The sequence below is a fragment of the Tenrec ecaudatus genome, chromosome 13 (assembly GCF_050624435.1).
Source record: "Tenrec ecaudatus isolate mTenEca1 chromosome 13, mTenEca1.hap1, whole genome shotgun sequence".
Taxonomy (NCBI): Eukaryota; Metazoa; Chordata; class Mammalia; order Afrosoricida; family Tenrecidae; genus Tenrec; species Tenrec ecaudatus.
The window spans coordinates 67768870-67791187 of NC_134542.1; the positions used below are offsets into that span (position 1 = coordinate 67768870).

The 22318-nt window shown below is 36.0% G+C and overlaps 1 protein-coding gene across 1 annotated transcript in view; it reads left to right on the top strand.

Annotated features, from left to right (window-relative positions):
• Window positions 1–22318, top strand: part of TLK1 (tousled like kinase 1) — a 141235-nt gene that overhangs the window by 103915 nt on the left and 15002 nt on the right. The window contains exons 13-18 of the mRNA XM_075529353.1: window positions 13947–14044; window positions 16239–16320; window positions 20341–20432; window positions 20511–20600; window positions 20887–21056; window positions 21582–21717. Coding sequence (XP_075385468.1) covers window positions 13947–14044; window positions 16239–16320; window positions 20341–20432; window positions 20511–20600; window positions 20887–21056; window positions 21582–21717 — 668 coding nt within the window. The remainder of the gene's footprint in view (window positions 1–13946; window positions 14045–16238; window positions 16321–20340; window positions 20433–20510; window positions 20601–20886; window positions 21057–21581; window positions 21718–22318) is intronic.

Below are 22318 nucleotides of genomic sequence, written 5' to 3' on the forward strand. Positions count from 1 at the left end.
TATATTGTGATGCTGATTGATATATCATGAACCTGTAATAAAGGAGTGGTTGCTAGCCAGATGTCCTTGATGTCTGATTATTCTGTTTAAATACCACTTGTAGTATAAAATGCTTCATGAAGGAAGACCTAAATAAGTGTAAAATTACATACTGTGTGTATTTAATAATAAATGGTAATATATGAACACTTAACCTTCAGCTAAACCTTTAAGCTGTCGGATGTTTGATGAAATGTTTTATTAAAATATATATTTGGAAAATTCAAAGCACCGAAGCACCAGTAGTAATAATATAAAGTGATATAACTTAGAACAATATTACTATGTGTTACTCTAAATTTTTATAATGTAATATATGCTTTGTATTTTATAAACCCAAAACTATAATCAGTCCTTTGTTTTTACAGCTCTTCGTAGTATTTTAAACCATTTTAAAGAATATTAACAGAGTAGACTTTCCCCTCAAAAGTGTAAAATGCTTTTTTAAATCCATTTCTTATTTTGATTATATTTATCAGTTTACTTTAAATTTTTTAATAGATTGGATTACAACTAAAATTGATTGGTAAACAAATTAAAGATAGTATCTATGAAGACGTTTCCTGTGGTAAGACATAAAAACTCTTGCTGGTAGCAGCCATGACTGCCTACGAAAGGGATTTCCTCAACATATTGATAATATTTTAAAGCTAACAGTTCTTTGAAATATTACCAACGTGCTGGAGAAACCCCCATTCGTTTAATTACAGGAAACATAACAATTGTTTTATATCGTACTTACCTCACAAACCAGTTGCTATCACGTTAATTCTGACCCTTGACAACCCCTGTGTGTGTCTGAATAGAACTGTGCTCCATTGGGCTTCTTATGGCTGTTCGTTTGGAAGGAGATTGCCAGCCCTCTCTTCCAGGACACTTCTCATTTACATTAGCATTCTTTACTGTGCCATGCCTGCCACAGAAAAGCTTCCTTTTAAACTAATTCCAGAATTATTTATTTGACCTTCATTTTTTTGTTGTTTTAAATTCTTCAATTCTGTTTTAATTAAAATTCTATTTTTTCCCTGCTCTTTGACATAAAATAGTCAACTTCAATTTGTTGTCTGTGAAAGGGGGAGTTACAGTGGAAATACAGAAGGGAATTCTATAGTACAGAATGAATCAGAAGTATTAATTTACGCATTTAACCTGTTCTGATAATGCATTCATAGGCATGTACGTTTAGGGTTCCATATAGCTAGAGCCAGCTGACTGAATTCGATTTGTGGAGATCCTATGTGTTACAGAGTAGAACTACTTCATAGTTCATAGGATTTTCTGTTTTCTTATAGAACCAGGCCTTTTCCTGTGACACCATTGGGTGGATCCAAGTGATAGTTAAATGCAAACCACTTGGCCCACCCTATGGAGTTATTTTCTAACCAGCCTTTTGTAATACTAGGATACTAAGTACACATTTAGAGCTTTCACTGGAGAGTTGTTATTTGCACATAGAATAACATTTTAAATTCTAATAATAATGACATTTTATATGTGTGCTTTACTTTATGAAAACTTGGTTGTAAAATCTGGAGTTATAAAGCTGTTAAATGACTTCAAAGAAGGATTTTTATTGTTAATGGTTGGTTGATTTTAAAGTTTCCTTGTACTTTGAAAACACTCAGATTCTACAGAACAGTTCTGTTCTCTAAAGCGAGATATACTAACATGTAAAATATATGAGCATGTAAACTTTTCTAGAATACCACACCTTTTCGAACCTCCTTTTTATTCTCTTCCTTGGTGTTTGACTCTTACATTTTCCGTACTTATTATTTCTAATATTTAGCTCCACCATAATCTTTTTTTCTCTTTCTATTCCTCTTTTATGTAGTTCAGTTTACTGAGCAATCTTAACATTTTTAACTTTGTCATCATCTTAGGCAATTTACAACATAACTTTTCTTTGAGTGTCAACATGAATATTTTAGGAGGCTGGATGAACTTAAAATGTTGAAACATACTTACCTGTCTTCTCACGTTTTCTTGAGAAGAATGAGAACATTTAAGGAAATGTGTTGTTGATATACACAAAGAAAGGCAATTCAACAAGTGGTGTCTCAGCACAAAGAAATAGCATTTGCTTGTTTATCATTGGCTATTAAATTTTGCCTTGTACAATTAGATAATTAGCAGTGTCACATTTTAAAATTAAGTTATTTGACATCCTAAGCCATTTAGAAAATCGGTTATTAAAATAGATCCTTTTGAGTTCTACAAATGAGGTGAGTTGGACAGACTTGAAACAGAGAACAGAACAGCCTTTACTCCTCATAGGTTTACAAAAGAAAACTGAAATAAACTGTACTTTAGTTTGTAACTGTACAGCTTCTGCCATAGGCTAGTTCCGAACTCTAGGTGTTAGAGTAGCCTGTATAGGAAATTACTACTTGGTGTATAAGTTTAGAGCCTTGAATTTGGAGCTTGCATCAGCATACTGTAGCATTAGCATGGGTATCTGTCTCTCTCTTGCTCTCTCCCTTTAATAAATTCTTAAAAGTGAAATAGAATTAAATTTGTTAGCAATAAAACATATTGAGGGAACTCATGTATATAATAAACACAAGAGATTGAAACCTTTTTTGAAAGGATAATTAATGGCATTCATTGCAATTTTTAAAATCATACAACTCTTATCACAATCCATACATCCATTCATTGTGTGAAGCACATTTTCACATTTGTTGCCATCATCATCTTCGAAACATTTTCTTTCTACTTGATCCCTTGGTATCAGCTTCTCATTTTACCCCCTCCCTCCCCCACCATCCCTCCCATAATTTTTAAGACTTTAAAGGAAGATTATTATTGTTATTGGTTGGTTGATTTTAAATAATAATAATTGAATAGTTAAGCTAGCATATGAAGAGGTACATGTGTTTTAACATTGAATTAAGTGATAGTTGTCATTGAATACACTATTGAGTTCCAGTGATAGTCTGGTATACCCAGTGGGTTTACAAAAGATAATAAATCCAAAATTGTTGTGGTATGATTAAAACGAAATGAGTTGGGCAGAAACTTCCAAAAGTAAATAGCAAGGGTAAAATAGATTCATGTTGATAGTTATCACTGAAAAGGAGATGTACATTTGGTTAAGGACTTACCAGTTTTGTCTTAATTAGGAAAATTGCTGTCCAGAATCAACTTTTAAAAATAGATCAAGAATTTTTATATAATACTGACTTTTATTTAAGATCAACTTATGCAGTCATTGCATTATATAAAAGCTTTTACATAATATATCTCATTGGAGGCACAGGTATGATCCCTACATTAAAGATGTGGTTACAGATGATCAGAGAGTTAACTATAAATAAACCCTGACATTTTCAAGGGATGTATCACCTGGATTTCCACAAATACCATAATAGCACTTAATTTTCCTTATAATAAAGTGCATGCGTATATACTTGGAATTTTGAATGACTTTGTGAGACCTTGTAAGTTTATCGCCTGAGGTGTGGAGCTCACATGAGCATGCTCTTGCATTAGCTGAGAACATATCTATTGGAGAGTTTGTTGTAGGCTTAGAGTTCTCGGAATGACTTATTTCAGGATCCTGCCTAATTTAAGCATGATTCACATTCCTGTTTCATTAGAATTACTTACTGCTACCTTTTATGAAATATGTATACTTGAAGTTTTAGCCATTCTTGAGTAAAATACGTGATAACTCTTGGAATACCAAGGTCTTCCTGTATGTTTTTATGAAACACAATAGTTTTAAATGATGAAGCCTGAATTGAACTGTTTGTTCTTATTGCAGTGGCTCTACCCATACTGTGTGTAAGTCAGAAGAATTACTTCACTTGTAGTTTTCTTTGAATCTCTCCAAAAACACTAGGAATTGTTTTATTCTTAAATCTTTTGGGAAACACACTTTCATATTTATTGCAGATAGAGGAGCACAGTTTTAGGTTACTTTCCCATTTTTCACACAGATTTTCTCAGACTATTGCACACATTACCTTCTTTGACAATTAGGTTAGAGACTACTATATAGAATGTTTCTTTATAATTTGCTGATAAATTGATTTTTTTATGCAAAAGTTTAATTTTGAAAGTCAACAGAAAAGTCCCCTCCCCGTTTTGGTAAAAAATGTCAGTTTTACTGGAGTAGTGTTGCTGTTTTATATGTCTCAAGGATCTCATAGAGTAAGCTGTGTGATAGAATGCGTGGAGGACATACAAATTCCTAAAAAAGGAAAAGCAACATTGGGGGGTGGCCAGTAGTTATGCACATTTTTTCCAACTGCCATTTTTAGTGGGCTTAGATGGTTTAGATCTTTACAGAGTTGTCCCTTTTAGACAAAGCTATTATCACTCATCTTGGGGTACTTTGCCACATGTAGCATCTGTGGATTTAAGAAAACGAGCAAACTATTCACCATTTATTTTTGTTTTCTTCCTCTTTTGTTACATTTTAGTTATGAGAAAATCATTTACTCCTTGTGATGCAAATATCTAGTAATTTTTTTTATCCATTACTTTGGAGTTGATGAAAACTGGGGTGAGCTTCCCCAGGATTGTTACTAAGTCAATATGAAAAGAAATAACTTGTATAATCTCTGAGCAACCAGCTTTCTTGTATTAGATTATTTCCTTATTCATAATATTATTTAAAACAAGGGTCCTCAAACTACGGCCTGCGGACCACATGCAGCTCGCTGAGGACATTTATCTGGCCTGCCGGGTGTTTTTGCCCCATTTATTTTTTTACTTCAAAATAAGATATGTGCAGTGTGCGTAGGAATTTGTTCATACTTTTTAAAAAACTATAGCCCGGCCCTCCAACAGGTCTGAAGGACAGTGAACTGGCCCCCTGTTAAAAAAGTTTGAGGACCCCTGATTTAAAAGATAAAAGTTTACCTATCATAATGCCCCTTTGATGAGGAAATAAGAGTTTAGAAAGTTAATATGATCTATAAACTGTCTCACTTTTGTTTTTTAGGTTTGTGAATGTACAGCGTGTGTTGATGTTTGTTAATCTTCAGGTTTTGTCATCTTATTAGTCAAATACTTGATTAGTTGGAGAGAATGCATATGTAGTCTTGATATCTCAAAATGAGATATTAAATAGTGTAATAGAGACTGGCTCTACTGTATGTATGATGGGAAAAAGTTGAGGCTTTCTACACATATCAAGATTTTCAGTGTCAGAAAACCCACAATGGAAGTGAGAGTAAAAGTGTGTGTGTGTGTGTGTGTGTGTGTACACACGTACATGTGCGTGTTTCATATATAAACCCTGAATATAAGTGCCAGAAGTTTTATTGGAAACACATAACCAGTTTGTAATTGGAACAGGATTAGTCAAGAATCATCAACAGCAACACAAATGTATCTTTCAAACAAAAGGAATCAGCTAAACAATTTACAGTCTTCTCAATCTACTAAAACAAAATCGCATCCAACATACCACCTGACAGCATTTCTTTCTCTCTCTCTCCTTTGCTCCTTGCGCTGTGGCATTCATCTCTCCTTGTGCCTCCGTTCTGAAGAGATAACAAATATAGCAACAACTCTGCCACTGAAATCCTGTTCTCTGCTCGATATTGGCACCTGCAAAGAGATACAACCAGTATCAGGCAGCAGCAGCATCAGTGTTAATCTTCCATGATGAAATCTTTAGAGGTCAACAGCAAGCACACAGCTCTTTTCTCAATCCTTCCCAGTGGACTTGCAGCTAGTTAAAATGGAAGACATTGGATTGTCTACAAGCCTTTTGAACAGAGGAGAATACAGGGCATTGGTTTTAGGTGAATTTATCTCCAAATATTCTTGGAATATGGTATCCCTTTAGTCTTTCTTTATAACATACCATTGTTACCCCATTTATCCAACCCTAAGGTTGACCACTAAGATTAAGTTTAAATACAAGCCATTTCATGTCATTTTAGGTTTGAATAAAGATATGAAAATAATTAGCAATGTAGTGCCAGGGGCCTTACCTTGAAACCTCTTTATTCGCCTGTATGTTGATGACATGGCTAGAAGAAATCTTTTGAAGTTCTCTCAATCCATGCCAGCATACTTTGTGTTTCTGTAGAACACAGCACAAGGCAATAGTAGCAGTGTTGTTCCGTGGAATTCCACGGACTATTAAGCCATGGTCCATGAAAAATGTTCTGAGCTGTTCCTGAACTCTTGGCATATGTGGGCAAGGAGAGTTGGAATTCTAAGCTTGGCACTTTGTTTTTACGATTGCTTTCAGTTTGAAGATTAGTTCTATAAGAGATCATTGCACTGACAGAACATGGAAATACCTGTAGTTAAAAGTAACTCCCAAAGTTTGTATTCTGTCTCCTACTCTCATTGTAGACCCACATAATAGATGACTGACTCCATGTCATCCCATATTTTAATCATACACCTTAACTTGGTAGTAGATGGTGTTCAGTTACTAAAATGAAAATATATACATAAAATAGGTTTGCCTTCCTTAGTGTTCAATATTAGCCTAGTTTGATAGGCAATGGAATTCTAAAACTTTGGAAGGAACCTTAGACAAGTTAGACGTTGGTTAGAGCAAAATTTAATTAATTTGGGTGTGTGACAAGTGCAAAGATCACTTTCATAAAGAAAGAAAACAGTTGCTTGGATACCGGCATCTTCCCATCAGAACTGTAAATATATGCCATTTATATGAATAGGAATATGACAGTGTTGAAGATTAGGTTCTTGCCATTGTGACTAGAAAGTCGAATCTTTTTCATAAAACTTTAAAGATCTGTAGAATCCACCAGTTTTCTGTAAAGGGGGTTATAAGGAAACGAGGAGCCAAAAGAAGAGTTGCCATATACTTAACTGTACTAGAACATGATACTTAAATTGATACAGCTTGGTTGTTGGTCCCTTGTTGAGTGTGCTAACATCAAGGAATTTTGCCCCATAATACAATAGCTAGATTTACCCCTCAAAAGTAGAATATTGAAATTAATATATTAACTGGGTTAGAGGGTTAAGAGGATGATCTACAAATGGTGGAATCGGTAAAAATATTGGGAGTCATGCATGAGTTCGGAGCAATTAGGAGTAGTTAAACATACTGCCCTTCACTAATGGCAGCCTGAGTCGATGCATGGGTAGAAAAGCAGGCTGGACAAGTGGGGCGCGGGGGAGAGCAGAACTATATTCATGAATATGCTAGGGTTTCAAAAGGTTCCTGAGAAAATAGAATTAAAAGATAATGGGGGAAGGGGAAAAGATAATGGGAATTTTTCAAAAAGCTTCTGAAGCCCTCACTATATAGATTTGACAAGGATATTTCTAAATATATTCCCTTCTCATCACTGCAAATATATCCTTGAAAACTTTTCAGTCATAGTTAAACACCTTGAGGGAATAAATCCCAGAGCTTTAGGACCCAGGACCATAACCGTGGGGACACCAAGCCCAGTTGGCACAAAATAAATTTCAGATTTTGCCAATCCGTTGAATTATTACATTTATTTACTACTCAAGGGTAGATGTGTGCATTGTTTATTGAAATAGAGCACCCGTTCGGTCAGTCAGCCTCATTTATGTGGTTTCAGTAGACTCCAAAGAAACAGTGATTATGATACGACAATCTCAGCTCTGTAGGCTGTTCTGAGACGGTTAAGAAGTCTCTATTTCGCCTGCAGAGTGGCTCCTTCACAAAGGTTTGAAGCAACAACGTTTTGATTAGCAGTCAAGTACTGTGACCACTGTACCACTAGCCTCCTTAAATGGGGAAGAAATGTCAGGGAAACTTTTTTTGGGGGGGTGGGGGGACACTAACGGTAAAGGTTCTAAGATAATTAAGGCAGTCAGACACACCTAGAAGAGATACAGCATGCCAGCACCAGTAATAACCAGCTTAATGACTAAGTAGTTGGGAAAGAAAACTCTGAAACGTCACCATGCTTTTTCCTTCTCTTCCCCCTCCCTTCCTCAGTCTACAGTTACTCATGCAAAACTTACGGGGCAGTAGATTCAAACCTGATCTCTGTAAATTCAGACCTGCTGTATCTAGGTGTGTTTTTGTTTGCTTATTGGAATCTGTTCATTGCTTCATATCTCCCATATTCATAATTAAAATAAACCAGATTATAGAAATCTAGGGACATATTAATGATGTACTTGAAGTAGGTTGGTAATAATTTCCTCAATCCTTCTATTTCTATACTACTTATTCTTGTTAGCTTTTAATATCTGTAGCAATATTACTGTTCATTTCCTTGATCAATTTTTAGAATGACATAAATAGTGTATAAAATTAAAACTTAATTTGAGATGGGGGTCTGAAGACTTGGGGTATAGGTATATAGTTCATGTTCTTATCTTAAGTGAATTTAGGGAAACAATTAACAAGGTGAATTTAGTGCTAGACTTCTTGAGATCCCATTCTGAACTAACTTTCTTAAACCAAGTAATGTCATTTTAATGGTATTTATTAACAATTCAAGCAGTATGAGTTTCTCTCTTTCATAATGTCCTGCAAAATGTTTTTTCTTTGAACAATCTTCACAGGTAATAGGCAAGTTGATGGTGATATAAGAAAATACTTTTCTGTCTTATTTTGGTTTTATAGAACGATAGCTCTTGGAAATTGAATTATGCTTTAATTTTTTCATGTTTATATGTGACAGAACATTTTACAATGCTCTGATATTCGTAGCTTTGATGCCTACACATGTCATCTTTCTAATTCCCTATCTTTTACAAAGTTTTATTCCTAAAAAATATTAAATAGGCAAATATTGTGTTACGTATATACATGTTCATCACAGTAAAGTAGGTTTTTTGTTGTTTTTTTTTTTAACCATCTACTCACAGGGTTCTGGGATTTCTGTAAGACCATGTCTACCTGCCCCCCACACCACCTGTGAAGCTGAAAAGTTTAATTTTTTTAATCATTTTATTTGGGGCTCTTAACAGCTCTTATCACCATCCATCCATCTATCCATCCATCCATTGTATCAAGCACTTTTGTACATATGTTGCCATCATTATTTTCAAAAGTTTTCTTTCTACTTGAGCCCTTGGTATCAGCCCTTTTTTTGCCCTCCCTTCCTTCATGTGCCCTTGATAAATTATAAATTATTATTTTCATATCTTACTAGGTTTAATGTTTTTTTAAATGATCAAAGATACCTGATATTTTACAGCGAATCTGTATGTTGTTGTTAGAATATACTGGGATTACAAATAAAAAACATAGATTTCTTAGGAATTTTTTCTCATATAAATGTCTAAAAATAAAAATGTTGGAAAGGTGTTGTTCTTTTGCCGCTGCCTTAAATTATCAGATAGTATTGGGATCTGTTGTGACCTTGTATGGCTTGGGTTTTTTAATGTAACTCATTTTAGAGTAGAAGGTAGCTGTACTGTATATACTGTTAAATTGTCTATTGCTGTACCTTTCTGTTTACAAAGAAAATAACCTGCCTTTTCTAGTGTGTCTGGTCACTTAGACTCTCTTTTTAATACAGTCCAGTCTTATTCATGTTCTTTAAATATTGTAAGACCAGACTCATTTCTAGAGTTTTATCTTTTTGTTCTAATCTTTTCTACCTTAACTAACTGTCCAACTAATAATGATCGAGGATCAAAGCAATGTTGATACTAAGCACTATTTAGCTGGTTTGATTGGCTCCTTTATATTCCAGTAAGCAGGCTAAGCTTTGACATGGGTTTTAAGATTCCATTCCATAATGAATTCAGACCAGTGATAAAATAGGTATCCCAGTTTCTCCTGGACCCTGTGAACAAGATCAATTTTTAAAATTAATATTGGCCCAGAGGTTACTCTCTCATGTGCAGCATAGTAACCCATAGAATGTATTTTTCTAAATCATCGGACCAAGATAAATTAGTTATTGAGACTGCTATAGCTTTTGTACCATGGAGTCAGACAAACTGGGCTTTACCTCGCCCTCTAAGAAAAAGTTCCTAGACCATATTACCCTGACCTTTGCTTTGGTATGTTTATTCTCAGTGGCATTTAATAGTAGTTACTTAGAACTGTGATATTATTCCTGCTCCATCCCCATAGTTTTCTTTTGAGTTAGTTACAGACTAGGTTATAAGATAGAAGATATAAATATATTTCATTCACAGTGGAAGTTTTGTGTCTATCTGTAGGTAAGACTTGGTTATATGTACTTACTTGACATTTTTTCTTAAATATCTGCGATTGAAGTTTGTTTTCTCTACTACTTCTGATACCTTTTTGCCCGTAGATTATTCACAATGGAACAGAGCTTGTGTATGCTCTTACTGCATAAGGTTTTATGGGATAAGTTTACCGTGTTTCATATTGCTTAAATTTACTCACATGAATACACATTTTGCTTTCTTTAGCATTTATCTTGTAATATTCTTGCCATTGTATAATCTGAAGATTACCAAAAGTTATGAAATAATATGTGTATCGGCAATATAGTTAAATCATATAATTATACATTACGATGCAATATAATTTGAAGTAAAATTTAAAACTAAGATTATGGTAGCAGTTGGACGTTGTGCCTCCACTCAAGTACTCCCTCAACGCAAGAACAATTTGTTCTACTAACACAGCATTCTGTGATGTTCATCTCCCCTGACATGATTGCTAAAACAAAATGGGTGCATAAGCAAATGTAGTGAAGACAGCTGATGGTGCCTGGCTATCGAAAGCTATAGCATCTGGGGTCTTAAAGGCGTGAAGATAAGCAGCCGTCTAGCTGAGAAACAACAAAGTCCACGTGGAAGAAGCACACCAACCTTGTGTGATTATGAGGTGTTGATGGGATCAGGTATCAGGCAATAAAGAAACAAAGCAAACTAAAAGCATATCAATGGGAATGAGGGGGTGAGCAGAGTGGAGACCCAAAGCGCATCAGTAGTCAGTTGGACACCCCTCTCAGAATGGTCACAAGAAAGACAAGCCAGTCAGGGTGCAGTGTAGCACCAATGAAACACACAGCCTTCCTCTAGTTCTTTAATGCTTCTTCCCCCACCACCCCTACACCCCACTACCATGTCCCCAGTTCTATTTTACCCATGTGGCTAGACCGGAACATGTATACTGGTAAGGATTGAAACACGGAATCCAGAACTGATAAATCCCTCAGGATCAATAAGGAGAGCAGCAATACTAGGGGGGTAAAGAGGGTGAGTGGTGAGTAAGGGTAAACCAATCACAATGATCAACGTATGGCCCCCATCCCAGGGGGACGGTTAGCACAAAAGTGGGTGAAATGAGACAGCAGTTGATGTAAGGCATGGAAGAAATTTTTAAAATAAATTAACGAGTCATGGGGTTGGAGAGGAAATTATGAGGAGCTGATACTGGGGTGGTATTGAGGGAGGGGATGAGCTGATGCCTGGGACTTAAGTAGAAAGAAAATGTGTTGGAAAAGATGATGGCAGTATATGTAAAGATGTGTTTGACAAAATGGATATACTCTATATACTTGTATAAACTGAGTTTTTTAAAATTCATTTTATTGGGGGATCGTACAATACAATACACCAATTTGTCAAGTGCGTTTGTACATTTGTTGCCATCATCATTCTCAAAACATTTGCTTTCTACTTGTGCCCTTGATAGCAGCTCCTCAGTTTTCCCCCCTCCTTCCCTGCTCCCCCTCCTTCATGAATCCTTGATAATTTATAGATTATTATTATTTTTCATATCTTATACTGTCCGACATCTCTCTTCACCCACTTTTCTGCTGACCATCCCCCAGGAAGGAGGTTATATGTAGATCCTTGTGAAAATCAGTTCCGCCTTTCTACCCCACCTTCCCTCTACTCTCCTGGATCGCCACTCTCACCACTGGTCCTGAGGGGTTCATCTGCCCTGGATTCCCTCTGTTTCTAGTTTCTATCTGTACCAGTGTACATCCTCTGGTCTAGCCAGATTTGTAAGGTAGAATTGAGTTCATGATAGTGGGGGGAGGAAGCATTTAAGAACTAGAGGAAAGTTGTATGTTTAATTGTTGGCCACCCTGTATTCTGACTGTAAGCCGAGTTTTTCCAACACAGTTTTATGCAGTTTTTGTGATAAAATTAGGTGCCTCGGCTGTAATTCGGTATATATGTTATGTATAGATTGTGATAAGAGATGTAAGAACCCCCAATAAAATTAAATTTAAAAAAATTCAAAACTAAGATTTCAGCCATTTGGTTCAGGATTCTAATATAGACACTTAATAATTCTATCAGATTGTTTAAATTTTTACCACCATGTAAATAGTTTTCTATATCTCTAACAATCAAACTAAGGCAGCAAAACATCAGTAATATAAAGAGAAAATTTTGCTATTTTCCTGGGCTTTGTGATACAAATGTATTTTAGCTCTTTACTACTCCAAGACATTTTTATTTGGCGAATTTCTTGCTCTGTTTTTTATATGGCTAAGTCAAGACATACGGAACTAAGCTGTGTTTTAAGGTTGTTGTCGTAAAACTTTTCAATATGCCTCCTTCCTTATGAATCTTCAATGACTGAACCCCTATGATGATTTTATTATTATTAATATTTTGAAATATTTGTGACTGGGTAAGCCAAGTTAAATGAAGACATTTCATTTAAACTAAGACAAATCTGTTAGTTGTATATATTATAAAAAATGTTCAAAATATTCTAGAAGGTTTTTCTTTATTTAAATTAGTTTCAACAGTTTATGCCATTTAGTGCCTAGCCTATTTTAAATATTTTTCCAGCAAATTGTGGGTGAATTTGCTACTGAAATAATAAAAATAAGCTCAAGGACCAGGTCGAGTACAAAAGACACTCAGATTTTTAAATCTGAGGATTGAATTTAATTCACAATACTTAGAATATACCTTTCAGTTTTAGCTTTAGATTCAGGTGGAATAGATTTTAATACAAATTCTCTATTGTCTGTCTTTGAATAAAACAATAATACTTAAAAGATTTTTTTTCTTTTTCTACTTAAAAGTTTTAAAGTGCATGTCAGAATCTTCCATTTCTTGAGATAAAAGTTTTTTTTAACTCACTGAAAGGTTAGATATATTTAGCAAATAACATCTGTTTTTATTTTATCTAGATTTATAATTGTACTGGGCACACATTTTACCCCAAATAATGTTTTGGCATATTTACTCAACTATTGTTTCTAAATAATATAAAATTTGCATTTCTTGAACTCTTCTGAAATTTAGTATATGTTTATCTGTACTTACAGTGCCACTCAGACTTGTGTTAGCCAAGTTATATTGTTTTTGTGAGTGGACATGTTGACTTATTTGTCTAGGTGCATAGTTAAAAATATTTTTGTAATGGTATTTGAAATATAGTAAAAAAGTTTATATTAATTGAATACTAGAGTGAATTTTTTTTGTGATTGCCTACACATTATTTGCTGAGGATCTGCTTCATAGGATTACAGTTAATGTCTTCGTAGGATTACAGTTAAGGTTTATACAAAATAAATGGTTAGGGTGTGTGTGTATGCTCATACACGCATGCACACGCACATTTTACGTATTCTAAAATGTAGGAATAATTAGCAATTCTGTCTCCCCCTTTTTATGGTAACTATTAAATATCTTTGTTTTGCTGTATAATTTCCTCATGTATTTAAAGTTAGGATGATCCAGAAATACCAATTTTAGCTCATTTTGTGTTATATATTGGGTTTGGGCTACTTTGCAGTCATTTTCCATTTAGACATAATAAAAATATATTTCTGGTAGTACGGAGTGAAACTCAGCTTCTTATCAGGTATAGATTTTTATGCAGAGGATGGTTTCTTAGAATGAAGTTTTTTTGCCTTATCTCTTTCCATCTCTCAAGTATTAAAGAACACTTCAATCCTGTTACTCAGTGGTGCTTTATAATACAATATTCTTCCCGTTTCTGTAAAAAAATGATGCATCAGAAATAAATTGAACTTGTTTTTATAGTTCCTTCTCTTCAATTTCAGGAAGAGGCAGAAATCCAGGCAGAACTTGAACGTTTAGAAAGAGTCAGAAATCTTCACATTCGAGAACTCAAAAGAATAAACAATGAGGATAATTCACAGTAAGTCATTATTTGTATTGAACACTTATATGATTTTGATCAATAGATAATTGTGCTTTATTGTTGGGGGCAGGCAGGCTTCATATAAATGTGTTTACTCTCACCTAAGCAAATTTAGTGGCCTCTTAACTGTTAGGTCTCCTTTTTTCTCTTTTGCTCTTCCAGTTTCCCCTCAGACCACCCCAGTGGCTTCAGATCACACTTAGAAAAAGATCTAAAGCTCTTAAATGGTCTGGTCCCTGGCCACCTCACCTTCCCCATTACTCTCATCACCACCCTCTCTCTCAGGTGTCATAGACATACTGGTCTCAACCATGCCAAGCACATTCCCATGTGAGGGCTTTTGTGCTTATCATTGTCTTTGTTTGGAACGGCCCTTCTCTAGCTATCTGAGTGGCTTGCTCCTTAGGCCAGCTCCATACCTATCTCTCTCTCTCTCTGTCTCTCTGTGTGTCTCTCTCTCTCTCTCTCTCTCTCTCTCTCTCTCTCTCTCTCTCTCTCTCTCTCTCTCTCTCTCTCTCTCTCTCTCTCTCTCTCTCGCATTCCAGCCTCTGTTTCCATACCCTTAAGATACTTTTCCATAGCATGTATCCCATCTGAAGTTACAGTTGTTTCCCCAGTATTTACTGTTTTCTCTCCTCACTGGAACATGAGCTTCATGAGAACAGAGGCTTAGTTTTGTTCTCACTGTGTCCTCAGAGATTAGAAAAGATGTGCAAATGCCTGGTTATCAAAATGAATGCTGTAGATGTAAAGAAAGCAAGGCCAGGAAAATGCTAGTGGGCTTGAGGTAGTAGTTCAAAGCAAGCTTCTCAGCGAGTTAGGAGAAGACAGTCGATTCCTAGAGAGAATTTAAATCTGTGTTGACGACAAGGGCATCCATCTGTTTACACCATATCTTTAAGACACCATATCTTTAAAGCTTCTTGACTTAATAAGCATCATCGGGATGGAAAATGGCCAATTTATGTTTGATTCTAGTATGTGAAGTGAGTGAAATAATATAATTATGAAATAGCCTGAAGTTTGCTACACTAAAATTCTTACAAAGAGAAAAACAAAACACAAAACAAATTCCAAACTGGCTTATCAACTGTGTTCAAGCTTGTTTGTGGACCTGACTTTGCCTAATTGACAAAAATTAAGTGAATTCTCTTGCAGCTTTGCATTGTGCTTTAAATCCAGTCCACCAGCCTCTCCCCAAATGTTTTCTGTATAAGCTGTATTTAGTTGAATTTCAATAAAATAATGCGATTTAATGAGCATCTGTAATTGTAAAGCTAATTTTTACTTTTTGGTTTAAATTGAGAGTGCAGTGTGGACTAAGTATTTCATCTCTCTGCAGTGTTGTTCTCATCTATGAATAGAGATGGTAGTGAGGCCCAATTTGTAGGATTGCTTGAGAATGAGTTAATGCATATGTATGCTTAATACATAGTAAAGGCAATCAATACTAACTTGTAATAGCAGAATTGTCTGTCAGTGGATATTTTTAAAGACAAACCTTTTGAGTTGGAAATTACAATTTTGTATGAAAGTCCAAAGGCAGTAAAATTAATCATGAGTGAGGGGCCATTTATTTTTTTCTTTCAAAAATTATTATTAAAGTATCATTTTATTGGGGACATTTTAAACTCTTATAACAATCCATACATCAATATATCAAGCACGTTTGTACATAAGATGCCATCATTCTTTTCTAGACATTCACTTTCTATTGAACTCTTGGTATCAGCTCCTCTTTCCTTCCCCCCCCAAAGGGCAATTTATTATATTTGTTAATGATATGTCAGTCTTCTAATAGCTTGAGCTGCCATAAGTACCAATATATATGTATCTTTCCAAGGAAAGTACTTCTTGCTTGCATGGATTTAGGCTTTCATAAAACTCACAGCAGTGCTGTAATTGCTATACATTGGTCACTAAGTAGACTATTTAGCTATAAAAGTTAAACAAGAGCACCAAAAATTTAAGATGGCTAAAAGTCATACAGGTAGAGAAGTAATAGAAAAAGAAAAAAATAGAAACAATTCAAAAGTAGCAGTAAAGTGAGGAAAAAATACCGGCGAGTAGAATAACAGTGGGATTTAATGGAGAAGGAACCTTTTCTTTCTCTCTCTCTCCGTGTGTGTGTGTGTGTGTGTGTGTGTGTGTGTGTGTGTTTTAATGTCCCTACGTTTTTTTCCCCCATAAGGTTCAAAGATCACCCAACGTTAAATGAAAGATATTTGTTACTTCATCTGCTTGGTAGAGGTGGCTTTAGTGAAGTATATAAGGTAAGGTGAATTTTGTTCTGTTTCTCAGACTAATATTACACAAATGCAGAAATATATGCCTAAAAAGTTTTTCTTTTATTTATTGATTTTGTGGTTTTCATGTCCTGATTCTCACAATATGTTGTCATAGCTCAAGAACCCAGAGACTGCCCGGTCCCCCCGAGTCCCTCTGATATTCATTGTGTAGTCACCATCAACCTTTCACACATTGACAACCTCTCGAGCAAAGATGAGCAGGGAGCTGTTGAAGGCAGTGCATTATCATAAAGATCGCATTAATTTTAACATGCATTCGAAGTCAGATATGCCCCATATTTACCTGAATTTCTCTTTTAAGGCAAGTGTGTATGTATCATTGTAGAAACTTTTACTCATTACATGCATGCCTTTGTTTTATACCTGTTTCCCCACCCCCACCCCAGATATGCCTTTCTAGCCAACCTTTAAATGGTGGGGTCCTGAGGCCTCTCTTCTTATTTGGTATTCTTTCGAGATTTTACCCACTTTCACTCAATTATCATCTGTGTGATTCCATCTCTAACCTACACGTTCCTTTTGAATTCCTACTTGAATACTGATTTTGCCTGTTAGCCTCACCCGGGCACCTCGTGGACTATTTAAATTCTTATCTGAAATAAAAATCATTTGCCTCTCTTCCAAAATCCCTTCTCCTAACACAACTCTTACCTCAGTAGGTCTCATTTTCATTTATCCCTCTGCCCTGCTCCTTAAGTGCAAAAGCCAAGATGCTTTCATTTCTCTCATCTACCTTTGTGCCATGGGAGAACCAGTCCTTGTAGCTCTGAGGACCCCTCTGCCACCAGAGCCTCCTTTCCGGGATTGCATATACTAGTAATTTTGTATGCCCTAACATTAAAAAAAAGAATCCTGCCATTCCTCCCTCTCCCTCCCCCCAGAGTCAGAACTGAAATCTAGGATGTTTTTAGGAAACCAGGGAGGCAAAGTCCCTGTCTCACTCAACAGTACAGTCCCAGTGGTCATACTGTCACCTTCAACTTCAGTTCTTTGTTAATGCTTCCCTGGCCCTCCACATCAGCTCAAGTCAGATTTGGTCATCATTCCCCCCCCCCCCCCCCGTAATAAGCGTCATGTAACACTGTGTTTCCTTATATGTCATTACAGTTAGTGGTAAAGAGCCTAGGTTCTGAAGTCAGACAGATGGGTTTGAATCCTGATTAATCCTGACTGCTGTTTACCAACTGTATTGGATTTGGGCTTATTACTTACCTTCTGCCACACTGTCTTCAACTCGGAATAGTAATTGTGTTGTTACCATAAGCTTGTTGTCATGATTAAATTGTGCTAACTCATGTAAATCGCATAGGACAATGGTGCTTCATATTTGTGAGCTATTAGCACTATTTTACGAGTGAAGTCCCTGAATGGTGTAGATGGGTAAGCCCAGAAAAGTTAGTGGTCCATACCTACGACAGGTGCCTCTGAAGACAGACCTGCTGATGTGCTTCCCAAAGCCTCCGTCCTTGTAACTACTGTGCATACCTGGGTCACCCTGCCTCAGGTTGACAAGGCAACTAACATCATGACTCATGATGATGGTTGCCCTTTCTGTTGAGTGAGACAGGGACTTTGCCTCCCTGGTTTCCTAAAAACATCCTAGATTTCAGTTCTGACTCGGAGGGGGAGGGGAGGAAGGGGGGAATGGCAGGATTCTGAGTCAGCTTCAATTCTGGTCTTAGTTCCAGAATTTACTCCGTGTGGTTTTCTTTGCTTTCTTGACATAAAGGTCCTTGAAAATGATGTATGTGATGGTTTCACCTTCCTCACCCATCAAGAATAATCTTTGAGCATTTTTTCTAATTCCTATTTCTCTGATTTTAAAGTTTGGGAATAGTGGTGGTTCATTGGTAAAATTCCATGCAGGAAACCCAAGCTTGCCTCTGGATTAATAATGCTCCTTATGCGCAGCACCACCAGTCTGTCAGTGGAGGCTTGCATGTTGGGATACGAGCAACTTTCATTGGAGTATTCAGACTATGACAGACTAAGAGCTGCTTCTGAAAGTGGCCAGCGGAATCCCGCTGATCCCAGTGGTCCGGTCCATAGCACCCGTGGGCAGGGTGGTGGTGAGGACTAGAGGACGTTGTGTTCCCTTGTGCCTGGGCTCACCATGCATTGACGGATGACTGAGCACTAACAGCCACAGCCCTTCCTCTTCAAGCTCTTAATACTCACAGCAGGCCTTCCCAGACAGCGAGGTAGAAAGCAAGACTGTCATGGATCCTCAAATCTCAAAAGTACACTTAGCATTGCTCAGCTTAACATTTGACCTGCTTTGGCCCTTCTAATGGCTTCCATGACAGGACTTTGCCTTATAGATAGGGTTGTGTAAGAAAAGGCTTCTGTAGAAATTAGAAAGTGCAAGTCAGTGCAAGTAAGAAATACAGATTTACCTCATCAAGGTGAAATATTTTTAATCAATTGCTAACCAGATTGCCATATTACTTTATGAGAAACCCTCAACACTCACCTGACTTTAGGAGAACCTATTGTAATCAGTATACATTGATGAGAGCTTTGACTAGTCATAGACTTACTTTCTGTGATCCTTTAGTATGATTGCCTTTGAAGGTTTTCTTCTTAAAATTTATTTTTCTTACATTACCTTTATTTTTATTCTCTCGTCTTTAAATGTAATATAATAGCTACTTTAAAAATATTTATTAGAACTGTGTTATTTTTAAATTTTCAAGTGTTTTGCCTTCAACTGATTTCCATAAAATATTTTGAAAAACAGATACCTCGCTCCCATCTAGCAATTCTGTCTCATAGTGACACTATAGGGCAGAGTAGAACTACTTCTGAGAAGTGCCGTACTGCCAGTCTGCATGCAGCCTTGTTTCTCGGTTTGAACTGCTGACCTTACAGTTAGCAGCCCACTTACATCACCAGGACTGTGTTGTGGCTGAGTCTATGCTTTCATAATTTTGACAGTATAGAATTCTACCTTAATTGTACTTACTTTTATGTTAAGTTGATGCCAGGGTGGGAGGATAGGGACCTCATTTTACTTTGAATTTTAAAAGAACACCACCATTTGCAAATCAAAGTGAAATCCAGATTATTTAATCTCTTTAGCATCATCCATATTCCGTGTCCTTTAAAAATTTGTACAAATCATGTGAGACTTCAAAAAGGATGCAGATAGTTTGATATTTTTATTTAAGAACTAGGCTGGTCCTTTAAAACTGTTGTTGTTGCTTTTTTTGAGACAACAAAGGAAAGTAGAAGTTAGAATCCGTATTAGATTAAGGAATTAGTGATAGATATAGAGGTGGTGTATTTTTTAGATCTATTAGAATAAATATTGAAATTTTGAAGAGGGAAATGATATTTGTTCTCTAAAATTATTTTGTCTTTAAAGCTATTCATTGTGAAGAGAGGAGGCAATTATGAAAAATGAATAAATGAATTAAGAATTGCAAGTACTGATAAAAATTTTAATTTGGATGAGGTGGTCGGTACATAAGGCTCATAGTACTCGGTACTTATGTATATGTGTGTGCAATTTCATAATAATAGCTTAGTTTTTGTTTTTTAACTGCGGAATTTGTTAGGGACATTCCAGTTTTCACAGTAGAGAATGGATAGGGAAAAAGACAGAGAAAAGGTTTTCTTTATCCAACCCACAAGAAACACGTACAGTTCTCTGTTTTCCTGCTTGTGTCCTGCTATTTCTGATAAAGAGATACATGTCTAGATTAAAACAAATAATAGCTCTATGTTTCATCTTGATTCAGTGGAATGCTAGTACAATTAAACTTAGATGTTAACAATCAATTAAGGCGCCTTGTTCTCTGATTTATCACCATGGATTTGTAGCTCATGTCAGATAATAAATGTGTCCTTGAACCTGTATGGAGCCCTGGCAGAGATGACGGTTAAAACTGTAGAGCGTGTTCTAATTCAGTAGTGCAAAATGATCGTCCAGGGACTCTCCAGTTGGTCTTCGGCCTGAACTCTTATTTATTTTAATTCTAGGCTTTTGACCTTTATGAGCAAAGATATGCTGCTGTGAAGATCCACCAGCTTAATAAAAGCTGGAGAGATGAGAAGAAAGAAAACTACTACAAGTAAATATTAGTTATTAGTCTTTTAAATTGACAAAAATGTTGGTGGTCCTGGAGAATTAATACATGCTCTTCTCTTAGACATGCCTGCAGAGAGTATAGAATACACAAAGAACTGGACCATCCCAGAATAGTTAAGCTCTATGACTATTTCTCTTTGGACACAGATACGTAAGTGACCACAATTTTTGTTTCCTTAAGAAAGTCTTAGAATTGGTATGCCAGTGAAATAAAGTGTATATGAGACCTCATTTAAAATAAATAGTTATATTTTATCTAAATACTAAGATCTCCATGTACTAAGTATTACGTACATTGGAATATGTTGGGTTTTTTCCATGTTGTGTGTTAAGATGCTTGGTTTTATTTTTCATATTTTGTAGCAGTGATATAAATATTTTATAATTTGAATTGTTGGATACAATTTTATGTTTAATTTTTCTTCTCTTTACTGTAGGTTTTGTACAGTGTTAGAATACTGTGAAGGCAATGACTTGGATTTCTATCTGAAGCAACATAAACTAATGTCAGAGAAAGAAGCTAGGTCTATTGTAATGCAGATTGTAAATGCACTAAGATATCTCAATGAGATCAAACCCCCTATTATACATTATGATCTTAAGCCAGGTAAAGAATGAAACATGTCTAATCATTTTTTTACGTTATAAAGACTATTGGTTTGTTTTTTTAATTAAGCGCTCAGACAGTATGCTTTTGGGTTCCGTTTTAAAACTTCAGTGAGTACTAGTAGAGTTCAAAGTATGCTAACCATAAGGTTGGCAGTTCAAAATCACCAAATGCTTAGTGGGAGGAAGATGAGGCTCTTTACTCCCATAAAGAGATACAGTCTCAGAAACCCACCGGCAATTCTACCTTGTCCTATAGGGTCGCTATGAGTCAAAATTGACTCAATGTTTGGTAGTTTGTTTTGGTTTGACCATATTTTAAATACGCATATTTACTTCCTGAAAGTTAGCTGTTGTACCTTCATTGTACTCATTTTTAGGTTGAATTGTTGGAAGTGGAGGCTAGGAACTTTGTTTCACTTTGAATTTTAAAAGACCACCAACATTTGCAAATCAAAGTATAACTACATTTGTGTGGTATTTGTCTATCTGTATCATTAAAAGATTTTTAATATTTTGTTTTAAGGAAACATTCTTCTGGTAGATGGAACAGCATGTGGAGAAATCAAAATCACGGATTTTGGTCTTTCCAAGATTATGGATGATGATAGTTATGGTGTAGATGGGATGGATCTAACTTCCCAAGGAGCAGGCACTTACTGGTAAGTGCATCATTCAGCATTCCAAAGTTACCTCAATTCGTGACTCTTCCAGTGTTTAATGAGAATTTAGTTTATTTTCATGTAGCCTTTGAGACTACTGCAGTAAGAGCCTGGTGTGCAGCCTCTGAGTGGGGCAGGAGACTGCTGCAGCAAGTCGTCTTTCATCTTCACCATGGCAGAGCTCAGCAGGTGGGGGTAAGGGTGGAGTCAGGACCCACCAGCCAGGAACTCCTAACTCAAAGAAATCACGACCGATTTTTCTAGTCTTAGGATGAGGTTGATCGTGAATGCAAATACCTATTTAAATATGATAGGGAAACTATTACGAATAGAATAACCATAAGTACCAAACCCTCTTTATAGGGATTTGGCGGTTTCGGCTTTTGGGTTATCGTGCGGATAGGGGATAAAGTGGCTATATTCTTGGCCTTTGAGCTCGACTCTCCCAAATACCCTTAACGACTTCACACATTCACATGCAATTCTAAGTAGAACTATAGTTAAGTAGGTAGATCATTGAATGACTGTCATCCACTCAGAGAACTTCTTAGGTGTTAACAAAAACTACTTCATAGCGAATTTTCAAATTTATCATCGAGTT